The sequence below is a fragment of the Thamnophis elegans genome, chromosome Z (genome assembly GCF_009769535.1).
Source record: "Thamnophis elegans isolate rThaEle1 chromosome Z, rThaEle1.pri, whole genome shotgun sequence".
In the NCBI taxonomy this organism is placed as follows: Eukaryota; Metazoa; Chordata; class Lepidosauria; order Squamata; family Colubridae; genus Thamnophis; species Thamnophis elegans.
Window position 1 is genome coordinate 30,511,736 of NC_045558.1, and position 22,759 is coordinate 30,534,494.

A 22,759-nucleotide genomic window follows, 5' to 3' on the forward strand; every position below is an offset into this window, starting at 1 on the left:
TCTACTTGCATTTTTACATGCTTTCAAACTGCTAGGTTGGCAGAAGGAGCAACAAGTGAATGGGAACTCATTCCATTACGCGTTGCTAGGGATTTGAACCACAAAACTGCCGACCTTTCTGATTGACAAGCTCAGCATCCTTAGCCACTGAGCCACTGTGTCCTTTAAAGCCCTGTATATTGAGATCAATTGACTGAAATATATAGTAGTTTGGAAAAATCATAATTAAATCAATTTAGAGTTGAGCTGCCAACTGTTTAAATCTACATACATATTTGTAGCTATATTAAGAATCATGACAACTCCTCTTCTAAAATTAAAGCTAAAGACTAATTTTAGCAAGGAAACACAGAACTTTTAAATCTTAGTTTCTATTAGTTCTCTGTTCTAGAAGCTGGGCCCTTTCTGAACCTGTGACAACAGCTGCAAGGCTTGAATGTTTCTCCCTAGATTCCAGTATCAGAGAGGGGATTATGGGAATTGTTGGTGCATATGTCTGGGGTACCTCAAATTAAAAGAAATTCTTACAATGAATTTTACATATGAGCGAATGAGAAGATATCTAAGTCAGAAAAATATTTATAAAGCTTTGGACAATAACCCAAAATCTGTAAAGGTTGGGTCCCTAAATCTTCTTGTGTCATCAAAAAAACGTAAGGGATTTGGCTGCAAATCTCTGAAAAACAATATTTTGGTTCTTTTTTCTTTTCCAAAAGGAGGGAAGTATAGAAAAAAAAAAACTTCTGGAGTTTTGGAAATCCTAGCTGTCATTTCAGTGATTTAATCCCAGCATTGTTTTGCCCGCTGCAATCCTTGACTGCCAAAAAGAAAGAAAACAAGTTATACCTGCTCTTGCCTGAAAAAAACTTGAAAAACTTTAATTTCTATGTGAAATCTCCATTTCTTTATAGAGTTTTGTTTGGTTGGCTTTTCATGTCAACTAATCTTTTTCTCTTTTTTTTCTCTTGTCTCGTCACTCTGTCTTCCGCTTTCGTTTTGTGTTGTGGGAAAATCTGTATTAAAAATAATAATATTGGAACATTGTCTCTCAGTGCACCGATTAAGTAATACTAAGTAATATTAATAATAGAGGTAGCACAATATTATAACTGAACTTGAACCGGAAGAGTAAATGATTTGGATAGCTAACCAAGAGTGAGAGCTATTTAACCAACCAGTTTTTTCTCTTCAGTTTTGTGAAAGTCTGGTACTCTACTGCTTAACTATCTTGGAGTTCACATGTTTCATATCATTTCCTTTTAAAGAAAGTAAAATTAATTTTTAATTAATCCAGTTTATCCCATAACAAGCTCCCTAGAACAAATAAATATATGCATACTGGAAAGTGCATATTTAAGAGGTTTCAATACTCTTCAATTTCAGATGGATTAATTCAACTTAAGCTGCCCATAAAAGTCCATGACGTGAGCAATGAAGTTCACTCACTAGTTTTTACTTAAAGTTTTTGAAAGCAACATGACTGTTCTTCTCCAAGTCAATCTCAAAAAGAGAATCCATTGCCCTAAATGCAGCAAAAATGCACTGCTTAAATTTTAGAGATAATGCCACAGTTTTTCCTCTCTGTCCATTCCAGTGCAACTCAAAAGCTTTTTAATATTTAATTCCTCTTTAAAAACAAGCAAATTCTATAGTTTTATCATCCCAGAGTTGCAGGCCACCGCTTAGAGAAGTATTTCTCAAACTTGGCAACTTTAAGATGTGCGGACTTCAACACTGGCTTAATGCTGGCTGAGGAATTCTGGGAGATGAAATTGACAAATTCTAACTTAGAGCTTTGGATGCATTTCCTAAAGCCCCTTCCAAATAACTACCACAATGCGATTTTTAATAGGACAGAGGAAGAAACTGTTAAACCCCAAAAGAGTAATCATAGCTCTTCAATTAATTACATTTTAATTAAATTAAGTAAATTTTGTTTGGTTTAGCACAACCCTAGTGTTGATTACATAAAAAAAATCTGAGTGGTGTCAAATTTAGTTAGCATTGGTAGGAGAGAACCAGGAAACTCCAGACCTGCAGATGAGTCTGGGAAGTTGTAAAAGAAAGCAACACTGACACACTGTTGCCCAGAAACTATATGAAATCACCTAGGCAGGGGTCCCCAAACTTGGCAACTTTAAAAATTATGGACTTCAACTCCCAGAATTCATAGCATAGCTGGCTAGAGAATTTTGGGAGTTGAAGTCCACAAGTCTTAAAGTTGCCAAGTTTGAAGACCTCTAGGGAGTCATCAGGAATCAAACATAATTCAAGGTAGAATTTTCCTTTCTCCCAGCAAAGGACTCAAATGCAGATGCTATAGGACAGTCCACGGCTTCAGAAAGACTGAATTCCTGAGCTAAATGATGAGGAATGATTCATGGATGCTTGAATAGATTGGCTGGTGTTTACGCAATATGTTTAACTGGATCACTTAGAGAGTCTTGTATCTACTTTCACACACAAGTGAAACTAGATTAGTTTTTATTTGGGTTTTATCTTTAGCATCATATACAGACTCACCCTGTGTCATCAATTTATGTTTCTACTTTGTAGTTTTAAATTTCATTTATTGAGCTTCAGACAAGAGACACACTCAAACATCAGTTATTTAATGATGCCATCTGTCTTATCCTGGAAGGTGGAAAAGCGTTGATCACTCGCTGCCATCTAGTGGTTGTTGTTTAGACTACATCTTTGCTTTTTGGTTTTCCTTCCATTAAAACTTTAATTTTGAACAATAATTGTTCAATTATTCTGACAGCCGCAGAATTATGTATAATTCTCTCTAGTCAGTAATCTTCCCCAGATTTCTTTTTTGTTGTTGTTGTCATCCAAGTCATGGTCTAGTTTAAAATACACATATTTTTCTTGGTCAGTGCAGTACCTTTGATGAAAAGGTTAATCAGTTATTCATACATTTAGGTATCCATATATTAAATGCCTATCTGGTAATCAGTTATACAAACTGTAGTAGGGCTGAAAGGTAAGGAGCTGAGCTGAACTTGATTCCCGATGAAGTTGGGGGTACATGATAATAGAATAAATGTACAGTATATATAACATCAAAGTATTAATTATGTCTTTCTCTGGCTTTGTTTATATCAGTATACTCCAATCTGATATTTTCCAGAATATTGGATTTCAACTCCTCTAGTTCTCCATTTTTAACAATGCTGCCTCAGACGTTTAGAAGATAAAATCCAAAACATATGAAAAATAGGGAGGGTACAAAACATTTTAATGCAATATTCTGACATAGAAACAAGAATTTCTAACTTAAGAATGGAAACTAGAAACATTCCAGTTTCTGAGAATGGATCTTTTATCAATCTGTTAAGATGTCCTCACATCAAATTCAATTCTTCTATTTTTCCAGTGAGCTAGAGAGATTTGTTGAAGATCTGAAGAAGGAATCTTTGACATCTAACAGAACAGTAACACTGAAAGATGTTGAAGATGGAGCTTTCCTCTTGCGGCAAGTTGGAGAGGCAGTTGCCACCCTCAAAGGTGCTTTTAGGTTTTTCCCCCTTTGATTTAAGTATCTTAACTAACATTGCCTAGGTTCTTCTTATGCTCCATTTTTCATCAAGTGCATTGGAAGTGAGTTTCAGTGAGGTCAGTGGAACTTAGGTCCAAAGTCCATGTGCCTAGGACTGGGACATGGATCTTAGAACTGAGATAATTTTGAGGGTGGATTAAGGTGAGGAAAGCTCAAGATCTACTTCTGTGCTAGGAAAATGAAGATAGGGTGATGAACTGGAGTTGGCAACCTGTTTCTCCTAACCTTGGTAACTTTTAGACATGTGGACTTCAACTCCCAGAATTCCCCAGCAAGGTTAAGGAATAGGTCATCCTACTAGTCCTACCTGCTCCAGGTTGATACTATTTACTGCATATTGATTTCTCATTCCAGCTAGAAAAGCCTCAGTGCATGCTTGTGTTTCTACTGTATATATACATGTAAATAGCTCTCTCTTGGATTCTGATATGATTAAAACTGAAGTAATGCTGTTTTTAATCATTTCCCTCCTCACCCCTTTCACGGTATTCTACTTCAAGAGAAAAAAGAAAAGCTCTTTATATACTCTATCAGAGTAAAAGTTAAGAAATATTTGCTAAATAATTTATAAAATAAAGTAACACTGAATTTATCAGACATCTGAATGGTAGTCTCTGCACTCTTCAAAACCGATTTTTCCCCACCCAGTACTTACACATGAAGATGCAGATTCAAAAGCTGGATTTCCCCTCTCCTACCCTTTTCTTTTACTATTTGAGTAAAATAACCTCATGACTCTAACACTGGCTGGATCAACACATGATAGTAAGCCAAATTACAAACATTGTAGTTTGTTTTATTGCTTTTCTATCTATATATACTGCCTCGCCTCTAAATAGTTCAAATAAATAACATGAGGTCACCCCTCATTTTAATCCTTGCCACATTCTTTTGCAAGCCTTTAGTCTGAAAAAGAATAAGTGAACTAAAATGATCCAATATCACGTTGAATGGGCTTGAACTTGGCTACTTCTGGTCCCAGTCCAGTATGCTAACCACTAGACAATACCGTATGAAATATACTAAAATAGTATGATTCATTATCTAATTGATTGACTGAAACCAATTGGATTATAATATATTGCACAACTAAGTTTGGCAAAGTGCAACTTCAGTATGAAATGGGAACTGAAGTCCATCTTGCATTTCAGAAGTGGTTCATGGGCTCTTATTTCCACAGGTGAATTTCCAACACTGCAGAATAAAATGAGAGCCATTCTCCGTATTGAGGTGGAGGCTGTGAGATTTTTAAAAGAAGAACCTCATAAACTAGATCTTTTACTGAAGAGAGTCCGGAGCATGACAGAGATCCTGACCACACTCCGCAGGTGATACTTATTTAAGATACTCCAGCCTGTTGAAGTTTATGCCATTCATACATGATCCAAAATATTCATCACTTATCCTCTAGAAAGACAGTGGGCATGTTCACATTCTGTCCTATTATGATTTTTCGTTACATACAAAAATTATAAGTCTAGGAAAATAAGAAATTTGCATGATCCTATAGCCAATCCCGAAGCAGAACTGTTTTTGAAAACATTTTATCAGTTAGTATTGGTGTGACTTAGAAAGATAAAATCAATTTTATTTAAGGAAGCTGTATTTCTTTCTTCTCATGAATCTAATAGGTTAGGATCAGCTCAATTGATATTATCCAGTTCTTAACTATTACTATGCCCCTAAGGGATTAATTAACCCAGCGGAAATGCTTAATATATTATTTAAGGCTAGTTTATCTAGGGTGCAAACCTCTGCTCGCTAGATTGCAACAAAATCACGTACAAACTCCTCTTTAATCCCATCTGCTGGATATCTGGATACTTCCACTCAGAATATGGCATCCATAATGTAAATTAATCCAGGACTCTGTTAGATTTTGTTGTTAATGATGCGTCAGATGGGAAATTATAAAAAAAAAAAAAGAAGGCATAACAGCCTAGTTTAAAACTTCAAAAACATCCCAGTAAAAGATTATTACACCAGGCTGCTTAGAGTTTGAACTTCCTACCACATCCTCATCCAACTGTATCTTTAACTCTTCCATTTAGTGGGTTTTTTTTTCTTGCAATCAGCCTATTCAAAGCCCTGAAATAAAAATGTAACAAATTGTGTGATGATCCTGAAACTAGAAGAAATTGTTATTCCAATTATAACAAGACCTTATGTTTTCGACCTACTTGAATAAGATTTGGTTTTCAGAACATGGTCCAAGTTCATTGCACTGAACGTAATTTCAGAAAGATAATTTGGGTCCCAAATTGATGAACAGGTTGATGATGCTGATGAGCAAGTTCTCCTTGCTCTTTTGTCTTCGTTTAAACACTATCCTCCCAATTTTCAACCTTGAAGGGCGGATGTGGTGGTGCAGGGTAAGCAAAAGCTAGTTTCTTTTTAAAAAAGATATCGAGGGCTAATCTTCACATTTGAATTAACCTCTCAGAATAACCCTTCATTGAGTTAAGCCATTGTTTTTAAAAACTGAGAAATATTTCTTGCAAAATAAACATTTTTTTTCTCTTCAGGATCTTTAACAAAGGGATCAGCTTGTGAGATAGTTTGGATATATTTTGCCACTAAAAAAAAAAGGTGGAACAAATGAAAATATCTAGCTACAGAGCTGAGGATTAGACAACTTGAAGATTACATTCAGGCTTGTTTTTATGGTCCCCCCCTTATAATAAAAAAAAAGAAAATAGGTGCATCAACTGTTCACTGGACTTTCTTAAACATATCAATACCACACCTGGATTGTGAAAAAGGTCAATATTAATCCCACTCCCTCTTTTATGGCCATGATCACCATAGTCCTCAGACAATTTTTTTTTTTAAAGTGCAGCTTTAGGCTCCAGAAAAAAATCATCCATCATTGCTTTAGCTAAGAGCTGTAAAAGCCATGACTTAGGGAAGCAGCAATCCAACATCCCTGGAAGGCAGTAATTTTTAAAAATACATTTAATTTTTATAATCCACGTGGTTAATTTTTAGGGTGGAAGGGAAGGGAATTAAGAATGACTCTACACAAGGTAGCTAGTTAGATAACTAGCTAGACAGACAGACAGACAGACAGACAGACAGACAGACAGACAGACAGACAGACATAATCAGAAAGAGCCTTTTTTTTAAAGGACATTGTGAGACTGCTAGCTATACTTCACAGGTTGTCAACCTCTTTTTTCCAGACATGTTACAGATAGTTTGCTCAAAGGTGTGGATCCATCACAAGCTGCCCAATATCATGCAATGGAGAAGGCCACTGCAGCAGAAGTTCTGAAAAATCAAGAAGAAATGACCAAGAGCCAACATCTGCAGCAAAATGTTTCTGAATTCCCAGCCGAAGTGTCTGTTAAATCTGAAATGATTCCCATCTCCACTGTGACAGTGCATCATGCACAAAGCTCTCCAGTGGTCACCCATCAATCACAGCATTCATTCACATTGGTCAGTCAAGTCCCAAATTCTTCTCTGCCTAATAGCCCAGGGCCAGCTGCAACTACATCAAGCTCTCCAACCTACATGGAATCAACAACAATGACCACAATCAATACCCAGCAAACACAGGTGCCTCATTCACCCCCTGTTATTGTGAACAACAACATGCAAAGTCTTTTTATTGAAGAACTTCACAATGCCAGTACAAGGAACAGAGCTCTCTCGATTGAGGTATTTTGTGCATTTCAAAGCAGAGAGCTGTGTAATATTAATACTATAATATTAACAATATTAATTCTGGGCTTGATCTTAAGAGACCAAATAATTATGACAATTACAAATGATCTTAAATCTTATGTAATGTCTCTACTAGAATATACAGTATCCATATGATATTTATTCATTTTTGTTTCAAAAATGGTTTTTTTTTAATGCAAAAAGTGGTTTGTTTTGGTGTGCAGCTTTCTTACAAATATTTTTTTTATTCAACCTTTGCTGCCAAGATAACAACATGTCCATGAAGCCACCAACAGTTGGAATCAACTCTAAAGATAATTTATCTTTTAGTCGTAATGCATGTATCTTTTCCTAGTATATGATATTTTGTGCAAAATATATAAACCAAGAGCAATGGATATTAGTCAATATTGAGCATTAGTGGCAAAGCCCTTATAGGGAAATGACACACAACTCTGCCTGGGTTTTCTCCCTGTGAGTCAAACCCTAGTGAGGACTTCACCCACTAACCATTGGTTATCAGCAACCTGTATCAGAGTCATACTTCACAAAGGTCACCTGTCTCTAGGTTTCTCTTTCTTGGGAAGCTGCAATACAGAACTGCCTGATGCCACATCAAAGGGGTCTTATTGAACCATCTTTTTTAACAGTATCTACTGACAGGTGCAGAGCATTTTACCCCATGGTCAGCATATGCAGAGATAGCAGGAGAATTCAGAGCACCCATTTGCCTCATGCAATGCAGAATTCAAAATATGATTGGGATTTGCTGCCTTGTTTTACAGAAAGCAGAGAAAAAATGGGAAGAGAAAAGGCAGAATCTGGATCACTACGATGGGCAGGAATTTGAAAAACTCCTAGAAGAAGCACAAGCGAACATTATGAAGTCAATCCCAAACCTTGATATGCCTTCACAAGCAACTGTCTCACCCAAAACTGATGCAGCACAAGTATCTGGTAATTAAAGTTTATTTCTCCTCTGTAGGAAACACCTGTGACTCACTGTCAGAAGAAAATGAATTAAAGCAGGAGTTCTCACCCTCAGTTTTAGAGTCTGAATTGGACACAGTAGGAGAGGGAGAGAGGAAAAGCAAGAAGCACAGGGACAAGGTCAGGGTGCACACAGAAAAGTTAACATGGTGGCAGTGATGATGTAATTAAAATTCCTCCTGCTTTTTACACGTGATGCACCAGTATGGCCATTTTGTCTTTTTTTCACCCAACTCTGCAGATATCACAGATAGGTCCTTAATGTTGTTCAGTTCTTATACCAGTCAGCTCTAATTCAGCTAAATGTTTGTTGATCTTGTCAACATTAACTAGAATGAAAACGCTACAATGCAAATTTTTGCTCTTCCATCTTGTTTAGTTTTCATTTGCTGCTGGCAACGTAAAAAAAAATGTATTCCATCAAAAGCAATTAGCAAATTTCCTTTGTACATTTCTATCTTTGCCTATCAGATGTAGAAAAAAAAAGATGGGTTGCATAATTCTAAACTTGAAGCAAGAGTCTATCTTGCAATAGACTGTATGAAACCACTTCATTGGAGATAATCTTTGATTTTTCAGAAGATAGTCCCAAAACAGAACAGGAGCTGGAAAAGGCAGTGAAGTCTCCACCTCCTCCACCTCCACGACGAAGCTATGTGCTAGGATCTGGATTAAGCACAAGACTGAGTGAAGTCAGTTATACAGCCAGAAAAGATAACACTATCTCCAAGGTTTGATGATGGAGGCACCTCAGATGTCCAAAACAGGAAACATTTTGGGACAAGATAGTATCTAGCTTATTTTTACATCACTTTGAATTAAGTAGTGGGAGGAGGGAAGGTATGATCTAAAGAGGAAAGAAATTTAAAAATAAGATTTAAAGCCATATATTGGCTAGCACTATATAGGGAACCATAATTATAACCATTAACCAGCAGGTTATTCCCAGGACATGGGACTTAGCCTTTCTGCTGTCTTACCAATATACAATCTCACTCACGCTGCTTCATTTCTATGTATGTTTAAAGAAATATTTGCACCAGGGGTGGGTTCCGGCTTCTTCTACTGCTGGTTCGCTCAGGGACGCATTTCGTGTGTGCGCTAATGCGTGCTATGTGCACATGCACAGTAGTAAAAAATGCTTCTGTGCATGCACAGAAGCAAAAAACAAGATGGTTGTGCCTATGTTGCTGCCGATAGAACCTGTTTGGGGGCATGGCCGGTCAAGTTACTACCTACTCGGCCAAATCGGTCCAAAACAGTAGGAACCCACCTCTGATTTGCACCTTGGAAAAGCTCATCTTATACAAAGGGACAAAATGAATAAGAGCAGTTCCATAAAAATGGTTTCAGCACATTCTCCTTTAACCCTCTGGTAGTTTCAAACTAAAATAAGAAAATCAAAGTACCTGAAAATGTTTTAGCCAAATACAGGTAGTCCTAGACTTACAACTGGTTGCTTAGTGATGATTCAAAGTTATGAAACACCCCCCCCCCCAAATACTTATGTCCCAGTTCCAAATTTCTGACTGTCTCACGCACATTGCAATCATGTGACTTGCATTTTGCATATTTGGTAACCAATTTGTAGCATCCTGGCAATCGCTTGATTGCAATTTACAAAATTTTTGCCAAAAAAACTGCAATCTCCGGCTAAAGCTCCACACAGCAAATAATGGATCCCCTTAATTGCAGCATTTGCTTAATGACTGCTGATTCACTTAACCATGGCAATTCACTTAATGACTATTGTAAAAAAGTCATAAAAGTGGGTCAATCATGTGATGACACAGCTTTATGATCATGACTTGCAAGCATAATAGGCAGGCTCCATTATGGTCATAAGTCAAGGACTATATGTACTGTATGTGTAAAATCCAAAAAGGCCAATATGGCATAGTGGTTAAGACTCTAGTCCTCCATTAAGCAGGAAAGGCATCTGGGTGATCATAGCCAGCTGCTTCTTTTCAGCCTCCATGTCTGCTATGGAATAAGTTAAGTGGGAAAACAAACATATGCTGCATCATGCATTGACAGCTTTGCTTATGTGAAATAGGCAACCATGGTGCAAAAATGAGTGAAATCTAATAGGATGCCGGTTTAGAAGGCCCCAAAATGTGCCTCGTATCCAGATTTGATAATAGGGGATGCCCTGCCTTTAGGAGGATGGGGTAAAGTCCAGATTTCTCCAGAACACCAAATAAAAACATTGAAATGAGTATGTGAGCCGTATATAAATCAGATGAATTGTAACTTCCTCCTTTCTTGTTATCATGCAATTCAGGAGAGCAGTGAAGATTCTGTTCAAACAACATCTTCCAAACTCTTCCCAGAGAAAAATGCCTCTCTTCAATCAGCCAGCACACCAATGAAGGATGAAGAGGAAGAGGAAGAAGAAGAAGGAGATAAAATAATGGCAGAACTACAGGTATGAGATTGAGCTTATCAATTCGCCTAAAGTAGCAGGTGTCTTTTCTAAAGAACCTAGAAGGCAGTATAAGAATGCAGAAGCTTCCCTGCAATAATAGGAAGGAAACTGGAGTACAACTAGGGTATAAGAAATTCTGCCAGACAATCAGATTCCCAGTTCCATGGTTCATATTTAGATGATCACCAAAGTAAGTGATTGGGATAAGATTAACATAAATTCTTCTTAATTTTTTCTCATTTAAACATCTTTTTTTTAGGTTTTAAATATATTTTTTGGTTCAAATTACATTGCAACTTAATTCAGAGGGAGGGAAATTAACCTGGACATTGTTAAGGATTTTATTTGTCATAGTCTAAAGGTGCCAAAGATTTGATGTGAATTCCAGGGACTTGAATTTTGAAATGGATTGAGAGCCAAGGGAAAAATAATTCAGGATTACAGGTTTGCCAAAACAAACTTGATTGTTATAAAGTAGAAGCTATTTTTATAGAAAACATTAATTGCCCAAAATTGAATTGCATTCCAATTCTTTCAGTGAAAATGGTTGAAATGGACATTTGCTGAACTGTATACTGTAGGTTTTTTTTAATTGATTGCACTTTTAAAGCCAGACAATTTATGCAGTTACTTTTCCTTTTATAGTCAATAGAAGACAAATATTCAAAATTAAACTAGTCTCTATCTTAGAGCTTAGTACCATCAGCCATCTTTACAAGTACCGTGTTTCTCCAAAAAGACGACCCACCTTGAAAACAAGTCCTATCACATTTTTGAGGGCATGCGATCAAATCCCCACTCACACAATTAGCACTAATTAAGATCCTGGCCACCCCCAGGATGCAGAGGATGGAGTGAGTCACAGGTAAAAAAAAGCTAGGATGGGGAGATGGAGCTGCCCTACTTACCAGGCCTTGCACACCCCGACACTTGCCTTGCCGCCTTCTGCAGCCGCTTGCCGCCACCCTCAGGCATCACCCGGCCTCCATTTCACCTTCAGATGCCTGCCAGAAGGCATCTGCAGCTGATAGGAGCTCTATTATTGGCTGCAGAGGACTTTCCAGCAGGCCTCTGAAGGCAAAATAGTGGGCGGGGCAATGCGTGTAAGTGGCGGCAAGGAGCTACAGAAGTGGGCCATCAGGGGGCTCCTGTTGGACAGGGCTGTCAGTGCCACCACCACAAGATGAGTCAATAATTAGAACCCTCCAAAAAGAAGGCCTAGTCATTTTTGGGGGATTCAAAAGAAAATAAAACCTGGGCTTCTTTTGGATGATTGCACAGTTCTTCAACAAGGCTTCGGTTGTCAATGTAATAATGCCTGTAGGCCAGGAGTTGCCAAAATTTTCTGATTAGATTACATTATGCAATCTTGCACATTGATTATCCCATTCCGAATCATATGATTTCAGCAGTTTCACATTAATATCTTATGTGCAAATACTATTAGCATCTTATATAGGGCATGAGGAATTCAAAGATTTGGAGAAGCACCAAATTTCTTTCATAAAATTGCTCAAATTTTGAGAGTGATGTGATAAGAGTTGGGCATTTTTTAGATTAAAAATCTGAATCTGATTGAGATTAAAACAGTTAGGATGTATAGGCATGTATAGGCAGTCTTTAGGAATATGATGCCACTATGGTGATTGTGAGGCACTCTATCCTGCCTCCCCTCCTGCCTCCCCTTCCCCAGAAATCCACCATGTGTAAACAAAGTTATATTACATTAACAATGTTATTGTTACTTGTAAGTACGGTATTAGCTCTTGTTAAGGTAGGAAATGAGGAGATAGAGGAGACTTCCACTATCTGAGGTTTCCTCCATTCACTGAACTACAGCTTCTATTACTGTTTCACACTGGCTACGAGGGTAAATGTATTTTCAGTCCAATCTAGTCAGAGGATTCAAGCTGAAGAAGAATGCTATAGAACCGTAATGGTGAACCTTGGCACATATGCCAGAAGTGGCACACACAGAGCCCTCTATGTGCACACGCATGCCATTGCCATTTGCTCTTTTGGTTTCCAGCACGCCCCGGCCACCTGGTCTTCGGATTTCCGGCATTCCAGCATGCATGAATATCAGCTGCCCGGCATGCATGTGTGCACCGGAAACCAGAAGACCAGGTGCACATGTGCGCGCATATGCACTGGCCAGCTGGTCTTTGAGTTTCCAGGGCTCCAGCGCACATATGTGCAAATGCAGGCACATTCTGGTTTGGGCACTTGCTGCCAAAAAGGTTTGCCATCACTGCTATAGACCAATATTAATCAACCTTAGCAGTTTTATGATGCTTGACCTCAATGTATCTGGGGAATTCTGGGAGTTGAAGTCACATATCTTAAAGTTAAAGTCATTAGTATAGAGAAATAATTGTTTAGCTTTTTTTATTGGTACTAATCAATTAAAGCAGAAGGCTGAGACCTAGAAAATGGAGCCATTTGTAGCCATTTTAAACTCATTGATACTAACTAGTGGACACATAAAGGACACGACCATAATTGAAACAGAACAAATCAGCCAAGCAAAGGAAATCTTAGTCTAAAGAGTTTTTCTTAGCCTGGAAAGTTATTAATTTTTTATCATGGTTGTTAAACTACTTTTGAGGGAGGGGAAAAAATAGCTGCAGTTTTAGTTTTTGAATCTTTTTATAGACCAAAGGTGCAAATAATCCTTCTTTAGAAGCTGCTTCATAAAGTCACAATTTAAACGGTGATAAAAATGCAACTTTACAACCAGTCCTTGTATTTATGATCTTTGCAGCAAGGGAAAGCTGAAATACAATTGTAAGCACACAGTTTTGCTTTGCTACTGTTTTGTTAAAGAGCAAATTGCCAGTCCCAATTGTTGTCACTAAAGAAGGACCATCTGAACTTTTTCTTAACTCCACAGTTTCTTTTCTCATTCCACTGGGAAAAAAATTTCAGTATTTATTTATTTATCATACAGAGATTATTAACCTATTTAGCTCGACCTGATTGATGAGACTGATTCTTAAGGCTCACATACAAATTTTATCAATTGATCCAGGAAAGTGTATACATGATTTCCCTACAAAGAAAGAATTGGCTCAGATTTGGGAAATGTTTGTTAATAACCTGCCCTATTTTAATCCTCTAGGCTTTCCAGAAGTGTTCTTACATGGATATAAACTCAAACAATCATGCTGAACAGTCCAAAAATGATACACACATAAAAGATGCAAGGTCTGTGGCCTTAATGCATCCTAAGGAGAAGAAGGTAACAGGGTCATTTGAACTCTACTACAATCTCTTAGCTTACCTTCTTCCCATTCTTTCAAACTAACATTATATCAAGTTAACTCTGTGTGTCTTCATGGCTGTTTTCATTTATGATTTACCTTGGACCAAAGAGAATTAATAAACAGTATCTAATTGACACTTCTTGAGAATAGTAATGGATAATCAGAATCAAGATTCATTAATGTCATTTCAGAATCAATTATGAATTACCATAGGACAGTATAAATTTAAAAAATTAAATGAAAGTTGTCTTTTTTAATGTCATGCTTTAGCAAAAAATCCAGATTTACAAACATTTGTATGTAATTCTGATAGCAAGCCTCATTATGACGGAGAAAATTTCTCAAGAATTATGTATAAAATTACACAACAAAAATTGTTTTTGTTTCCCTGTCTCTTCATAATGAAAAAATATCTACAGTTTGAATTTAACACATTTATTTATTAAGTGAATTACACATCTTAATCCCTTTTCCAAGTTTTGCAGTCATAGTTTTTTTTAAAATCTGTAGCTCACATATTCATAAATAGTAGGGCAGGAAATAATGTAAAAGCATTTACTAGACATTACTAGCAATTTTTAACTTCAATATAACAAAATTCTGTAGTGACCCTTTTAAAAAATGCATATTAAAAAGAATAGAATTTAAAAGAATAGAACAGCTAAAACACAACTCAAACTGGAAAATGGACATAATGCAAAATGCACAAATCTAATTATAAAAATGAGAGGAGGTGTCTTAAAGTTGACACTGAAATCATTTAAGGTTCAACTGAATGAATAGTCATTGACCTTATAAGAATAGGTGCTTAATAATTATGAGACAGTTTGGAGCAATGAAAAGACAATATCCAATGAAAAATCCAACTTGAGTTAATTTCAATTGCTCCCCCCCCCCCCATTGATAGAGTCACATTCTTACTTATAGCAAAGATTACCAGTGCAGACATTTTCATGGGGCTCCTAAAACAAGGAAAAAGTGCATTATTGAAAACCAGGTTTGATAAAGCATCTTCTTTCATCCCTTTGGCCAGTGTGTACAAAATAGCAGATGCTAAGAAATGGGTTTTATGTAGAGATGCTGGGAGAGATGAAAGGAGAGATGTCATACAAAGAATGCCTGAGAATCTATAACAGATTAAGCCATCACTTGTGTCCCAACCAACAGGGATGATTCTCATAGAGCAGTAATCAGGAATGAAGGCCCCTTTGTGACTTTAAGCATGGCTGGCTCAGGAATTCTGGGAATTGAAGTCCACAAGTCATAGAAGAGCCTTCATTCTCTGCCCCTATCATAGAGGATTATCTTGTTGCTTACAGTTGAATTATTGGATCCCTGATTGTCTCTGAACTTGCTTCTCTTCAGTAAACATGTCATGATGGATGGGCAGCATCATTAGCTATAGGCAAACTACTCCATAGAAACAACCAGTAAACTGCATTTCAGTATGTCCTGATGATGTTACCTACTTTGATAATGAAAATGTTAGTAGAAAGAAAAGTAAGTCAGAGAACATAAATAATTCAACAGGAATAATTCCGCTACCTAAAATTAATGTTTAATAGTAAAGTTGTCCAGGATTCATTTCTATCCCCCGAAGTGCAGCTGTTGCTGTCCTCCCCCTCTTCCCCCCAGCAATACACCTACAGCTTTGGTGTTTTTTCTTCTTCTTCTTTTACTGCAGTTTAGTCTGCATGAGCTGAATGCTAACACACTATCTCTGCATGGTAATAGCAAACTTAAACTCCCTTTTATTTGCTGACAGTTTTCTTTCCATCTCTCTTTTTGGTAAAATCGTCTTCTGCACTAAAAAAAAAAAAAAAAACCAAGTGACTTTATTTATACCTACAAGAGCTTTAGAGTGTCAAGGCAGTAATTTACAGTATATTTAAATCTAATAATGGCTGTATATTGAATATTTCAACATCATAATTTGGTATCAAATAATTGTGATCTGTATAGAATTTTTTAACTCAATCCAAATAATTGCTGAATTAAAATTTTAATATGACAGACCACACTATAGTCTATATTTGTCATCCCTTTCTTTATTGGGTTGTTATTTTTATACCTGAACATCCAACAACTGAAAGAAGCTGTGCTTGACAGGGTAACATGGAGACTACTTGCCTATAAAGTCGCCAAGAGTTAGACATGACTGAATGGTTAAAACTAAACTAATTCAGGTAGTCCTCGACTTACAACCACAATTGAGCCCAGAGTCTATGTTGCTAAGTGAGAAATTTGTTAAGTGAGTTTTGCCCCATTTTACAATTTTCCTTGTTCCATTTGTTAAGTGAATCGCTGCAGTTGCCAAATTAGTAACATGGTTGTTAGGAGAATCTGGTTTCTCCATTGATTTTGCTTGTCAGAAGATTGCAAAATATGATCACTTGACCTTAGGACACTGCCACCATCATAACTATGAATCAGTTGTCGAGCATCCAAATATAAATCATGTGACTGGGATGCTGCAATGGTCATAGGTGAGAAAAATGATCATAAGACACTCTTTTCAGTGCTGTGGAAATGTCAAATAGTCACTAAACAAACTGTTATAAGCAGAGGACTACCTGTATTTTTATACCACTGTATTTTCTAAAGAACTTTGGTTTGCTAGGTTGGTCTTCTGAATTGATCTCAAATTTTCATACCCTCTTTTAACCATACAGGGTACCTGAAAGATTAGCAAAACTAAGAACAGCATCCCACTTGCATTTTCACTCCCTGCATTCAATGTTGCATTCTTTAAAAGTGAAATTTGATGCAATTCTTCTTAATATTTGAATGACTGATGAAATAGGAATCATTTGTCCTCTGCAGAATGTGTAGTTATAGGAGTACTTATGCCAATAGCAAAAGCTGCAATTTAAGTATGCAAGGATTAGAGGGATAAGATAGGTTGTCTTGCTATCCAAATACAAGGTTATGTTTCAGAAATATAATAATGCAGTTTTACCTGGCATCACAGTGTTTCATCTATATGGCAGGATCTGTTTCTCTTTCTTCATAGCTCCTCTCTCAGCCTTATGTTGAATTTAATCGTAGGTTAATTTGTCAGGAACGTCGGAGTAAAATTTGCTCTGCCACTTTTTTGTAAACCCTTTTCTGTCAAATAAATCCAGGACTTGTTTACTCTCTTAAAATGTATGTTTCATCACAGAAGTTGAGAAAACAACATTTAAAAATTAACACTTGGCCAGGGGGGGCAGGGGAAGAAATAATTCTTCAACCACATATTCTAATATAGTGGTATAATTGTTTTTTTTTAAAGCTAGGAGAACAGTCTAGAACATTTGGAGTGGAATCATTTATTCTCTTGTGATTTACTTGGGGGCAAAGTATTTCACAATATGGAGAACCTTTAAAGGACCAGCTCCATCTAACATTCACATTGTCTGCAAAATATTTGTACTTATATGTCATATGTTGTTCACAATTAGAAGTTATGCTATGAAGAGATACTGAAATCAACCAAAGACCATAGCAATGGCTGTGTATTGATGTAAAGAGGGGCATACATATATATTATCTGATGATATACCAGCTGATTGGAATAATATCAGATAAAATCTCCATAAGAGGGGACTAAATGTCAAATAATAGTCCTGAACTAAAACAAAAGCAAAAACCTAAGTAATTCAACTCTTCCCCCCCTAGGTTGATGGGGAGGCCACAAAAGATAGTGACCATCCCAAGGACAAGACTGAAGGGAGAACAGAAGTCATGATCTCAGATGCTTTCAGCATCCCTGAAAACTCTGCCTTTAGGCCAGAGTTGCTTTTGGAAAACAAGGATTATGCCAACAAAAATTCTTTTAAGCCAAACACAAACTTCTCTAGTATGTTAGAAAATGAAGGAAAGAGATGTCCTGAAGAAATGCAAGATTTAGCAGCAGAGATTGGAAGACAAAAACCAAGTTACGTTGCAGTGGGGGAGGCTGATCTTAGCACTTCCCCAAAAGATCTCCTGGAAGTTGCAAAGGTACCTCTTGTTGGACAGACAGATTCCTGCACCCAAGAAATGTCATTAGTTTCTCCATCAACACAAGAACAGGGAAGGTCAGTTAGTGCCTATAATCAAGTCGCACTAAGGCATAAAACATCTAAGAACATCACCTTAAATGATATTGATGAAGTAGAATCACCAGCTAGTATTCCAGATGAGGAGAGTTCACAATCAGAGAACGTTGGCTTCATGATTACTAGAACAGCTGTTCAGTTTCTATCAGGTGGAGAGGTTCATGACATAGTGAACAGGAAGGGAAATGCTGTACAGACTGTGAACATTGATTCCAAGAAAGAAACGCCATCTCAACAAAGCATGCTTGAAACTCATAAAGGTGAAGAACCAGTGGTTTGCTTGGACAAAAAACCAGTCATCATTATTTTTGATGAACCAATGGATATCAGATCAGCTTACAAAAGACTTTCAACAATATTTGAGGAATGTGATGAAGAGTTGGAAAAAATGATGACTGAAGAAAAAATAGAGGAAGAAAATGAAGAATTTGATACATCTGATGATGCTCACTATGAAGATGCCACCGAGACAAATGGGATGCAGGTTACTGAGAAATCCAAGCAACAAACTTCCTCTAATTCAGCAATGCAAGTTGTACAGCCTGAAGGACAGGAGATGTACAAAAAGGAGCGTCAGAAACCCAGTTACATTTATGGGTCAGAACCAAAGTTGGATGTTCCTGATGCTAAGAAGAAGTTTAAGTTTAAGTTTCCTAAAAAGCAATTAGCTGCTCTCACTCAGGCAATCCGCACAGGAACTAAAACAGGCAAGAAAACATTACAAGTTGTTGTGTATGAAGATGAGGAGGAAGATGGCGCTGTAAAACAACACAAAGAAGCAAAAAGATTTGAAATACATAGTTCTCAATCTGTTAACACTTCTGAAAAATCAGAATCAAAGACAGTTGTCCAGGCATCTAGAACTGAAGAAATCAGGAAGAATACGTACAGAACTCTAGACAGCCTGGAACAAACTATCAAACAGCTAGAGAGCACCATTAGTGAGATGAGTCCAAAGTCAGTTTTTGAAACCACAGGCCAGGCAGAGAGACCTCCTGGCCCAAGCTTTTTCTCACCCAAAGAATCCATAGTGGTGGAAGAAAGCAATGCTGATGTTGAAATCCTTCCTTCAATACGATCATCTTCACGAAAGGTACTTTAGTATGAGAAATCACAACTTCAGCTGCTTTCTAAAAATCTGCAATAGTAATCAACAATAAGCAAGAGGTGTCTTCTGATTGGTTTGCTTCTTTCCCGGTGGCTTGTTGGTGCATCCAATTTAGTACCTAACAGCTAATATTGTGTGTTTTCATTTTTTTTAAAAAAAAAATGCTGATTTTTGTTTGATTTTGGTGGTGGGCATAAGATGCTTAGTTGATATTCTCTAATGGGTGCAGAAGTTAAATTAAGGTTGATTAGTGGTTGAACTTTTATTCCATTTTTGATTCCTGAAATTAACACCAATGGTTTGTCTTTGACTTTGATGTGGTTTCCTCTGGTGCTTTCCATGCATGTTGAGCTTTAGCTTCTTACCTAAAGCAGCTTTTCCCCATGCGCTGTAATCGTTCTCACCTATAATGAGCCCAGCTGACCTGTCTCCATTGTCTCTTTCCTACCCTTATACCTGCTTTTCTCACAGAATTCAACCAACACTTCACAGACAAGCAGGATGCCAATTCCTGCAGCCACAAAAAGTAGGCAAGGAGGTGTGGACAAGACCGTCAAACAGCACAAGCTACAGGATCAACGCCAGTACAGACAGGTAGTTTTACCCTAAACCAAATCTTGGGATGAAGTCAGTACTAAGATGTATGCTTTGCATAAATGTATACGTCCAGTTGCCAGTTTTGGATGCTATCAAATCTTGGAACTTTCTTCCCAGTGAAGATCCTGAATTGGAATCCAGGGCTTGAGGGGTGTGGGGCATGAAAGTATCTAATAGTTGCATTATTCTGATATCAGCTTGTGCATGTCGTGGCAAACATCTCCTGCTTTTGAAGTTTTGTTCCAGTACTCAGCTGTAATACTTTTTGAAGTCAGCAATAGGAATCGACAAGTCTGAAGTGTTTCTGATTAAAGTGTTTATACTAACTCCCTATTTAACAGATTTCAGTCAGCACCTCTTAACCACCCACCGGAGTGTTTCCATCTTCACCTTAACAATTCTGACGCATGTTTCATCAACTGATCAGCCCCTATGTTTGGGGTCACTTTTCCACATACCTTTTACTTTGAACTCCCTCTTGCTCTGTGCATTTTCTGCTGTGCAGCTTAAAGGGACAGGAAAAATGGGGAAAGATCCAGCCCATAAATGCAAGACTTAGGACAGGTTTGAACAAGTCATTCTTATTCTTCTCAAGCTTAATTTCCTACATATTCCCATGCTTTGTGATGTATGCTGACTTAAACTGTCTCCCACCATCTTTATTTACAGGCTAATGGAAGTGCTAAGAAAGCTGGTGGGGACTATAAAGCTATTTCCCCAATTCTATCCGCCTCAAAAATTCCAGCCTTTTCTTCCACTTCTGGAAAAAGTAGTTCTGTGTCTAGTGGTGATAGCACTAACCTTCCAAGCCTATCCACTAAAGCCTCTGTTCCTTCTAATTCTCTCAGTCCTCCAACAGGTCGTCCTACTCATTCTTCTTCCTTAATCCCTTCAGTTGCTAACGGCTCCTTAAAATTCCAGAATCCTACTCACACAGGTAAAGGCCACAGTCACCTTTTACTCTCCACCCAGACTCAAAATGGCCGCCCAACCCCTCTTCCTCCATCTTCCTTTTCCTCAGCTTCCTCCTCCTCGTCCTCCTCCTTACCCTCTTCCATCTCTACCACATTACCAAACCAAAGTATGAAGAACATTCGATCAATCCACACACCCAGCTTTACCAGCTACAAGTCCCAGAATGGAAGTGTCAGCAAAACCACTCCATCTTCCACCATCACCAAAGAGCCATCTTAAAAGTGTACCTGGGTCAGTACAGTTCACCAAGCCTTCCTAATATGCTGATGATGTTGCAACCAGTCTTACAGCTGAAGATTGTTACCCATCTTGTTGTATCATTTCAGGCTGAATGCTAAAATTGTGCTAAAAACTAGGGTAACATCATGAATTAGTGATAAATGTAGTTTTTTAAGCATTCATTATTGGTTAAACAGCCAAGGGGATTATATATGAAGCACAGATTATCTTTTAAGTAGAAACTCCTATAAAGTTTGGAAGGATGTGAGTGGACTGGAAATGTGTGCACAAAAATGTATTGAGCATGAAAAACTGTATTTAAGAAGCCTGTGGTTTTTGTATAAAGCTATTTTTAAGTACAAGAATTAAAAGCATCAGGATAATAAGAAGACTGTAAAACTGAAACTAAAATATTTTTCTTTTATTTTGGAGTTATTCAAATTTGTTATAGATTTCTATTTTTGTCAACAAAGAAAACCATCATGGTTACTTTAAAATTTCTTTTGTCAAAACATTTGATACAATTATAATGTACATTTGATAGTAGAATGCACAAATATAAAAGATAAGACAAACACTGATGGGGCAATTTTATTGCACTGCCAATCAGATTATATTTAATAATTTGCCATGCATTTGGGGGGGGGGAGAAGGAGTTGTTTATTTGCTTATTCGTTTTAGCTAAGCTTTGGTTTCCTTTTTATTTTTTCCATATTAATTAGTCATAGACAAACTATGTAGTATTACAATGTGCATTTTTGACGTGTAAACTTCTGTACTGCTCTGTATAATGGAAAGCCTTTGTACATATTATAATATAAAGATTATAAATATAAATACATGAATCTAAACAATGCATGTGGCTGGGCACATTGACTACTTTTCAACACCAAAAGTCCATTATGCATATCAAATTTTGGAAAATGTTAAAGGTGGGAAAATTGAGGAGGATTTTAGAAATCATCATCTGCAAAATCAAAGTGCACTTTTGTGATACCTTGTTTATACAATAATACCTTGTTTATACAATATACACAAGTAAAAGGAAAACCCTTTGCAAAAATAAAGGGGTCCATGCTTACAGTTTGGTATCACTTTGTCACTAACAGTAACTTCTTAATCTTGATTGGTTTTTGTTTTTTTTAGTATCTATGGACATGATCTGGGAGGAAATACCCTGAAATCCCATTGATTTCAGTAGAAATGTGCATGCACGTGCTTCAATTCATTTTGCAAATATTAACTTTCATGGCTCAGTGTTTATTTTACAGCTATTTCTTATAAAAGAAAGACACTAATGTACTCAGCAAAATGATGGCTTTGCTGCTGATCAATTTGTTACAGAACATTCATGTAGAAAAGACATAGAAATAGATGATGCAGATGATAGAAAAATAGATGGATGGATAAGATGATAGATAGATAGATAGATAGATAGATAGATAGATAGATAGATAGATAGATACAAAGCAAACATTTCTATCAAAGTCTTTCAGAAGCGTTGATGCAGGATAGTGGCTAAATTTAAAGGCAGTAGGTTAAATCTCATATCAACAATAAACTGTGAAGGAAACTACATTCTCTGGGTTTTTGCCTTTTTCTTAGTTGTCTTGGGCATAATCTTTGGTGCTATATTGCAAATCCATATTGGCAAAATGTTTTTCAATCATATAATTATACATATCAAGATAGTATAGATCAGGGGTGTCAAACTCAAGGCCTATAGGCTGGATTCGGCCCGTGGGGTGCTTAGATTTGGCCTGCGGGGCCGTCCTGGAAACAGCAAAGGACTGGTCTGCTGTGACTCTGCAAGCGAAAATGGGCCTTGGGAGGTCCATGTGCACCCTTCCCGAGGTCCATTTT

The 22,759-nt window shown here is 37.2% G+C and overlaps 1 protein-coding gene across 9 annotated transcripts in view; it reads left to right on the forward strand.

Annotated features, from left to right (window-relative positions):
- Positions 1 to 22,470, forward strand: part of KIAA1217 (KIAA1217 ortholog) — a 232,667-nt gene extending 210,197 nt beyond the window's left edge. For 4 of the 9 annotated variants that reach the window (XM_032237938.1, XM_032237941.1, XM_032237943.1 and 1 more), the window contains 10 exons: positions 3,380 to 3,510; positions 4,743 to 4,890; positions 6,745 to 7,225; positions 8,017 to 8,188; positions 8,801 to 8,952; positions 10,506 to 10,649; positions 13,771 to 13,890; positions 17,576 to 19,090; positions 19,577 to 19,699; positions 20,372 to 22,470. In XM_032237938.1, the coding sequence (XP_032093829.1) occupies positions 3,380 to 3,510; positions 4,743 to 4,890; positions 6,745 to 7,225; positions 8,017 to 8,188; positions 8,801 to 8,952; positions 10,506 to 10,649; positions 13,771 to 13,890; positions 17,576 to 19,090; positions 19,577 to 19,699; positions 20,372 to 20,896 (3,511 nt within the window). In that variant the 3' untranslated portion in view covers positions 20,897 to 22,470. The remainder of the gene's footprint in view (positions 1 to 3,379; positions 3,511 to 4,742; positions 4,891 to 6,744; positions 7,226 to 8,016; positions 8,189 to 8,800; positions 8,953 to 10,505; positions 10,650 to 13,770; positions 13,891 to 17,575; positions 19,091 to 19,576; positions 19,700 to 20,371) is intronic. The other 5 variants (XM_032237947.1, XM_032237946.1, XM_032237939.1 and 2 more) reach the window with 4 other exon arrangements.
- Positions 22,471 to 22,759: the final 289 nt, after the last annotated feature.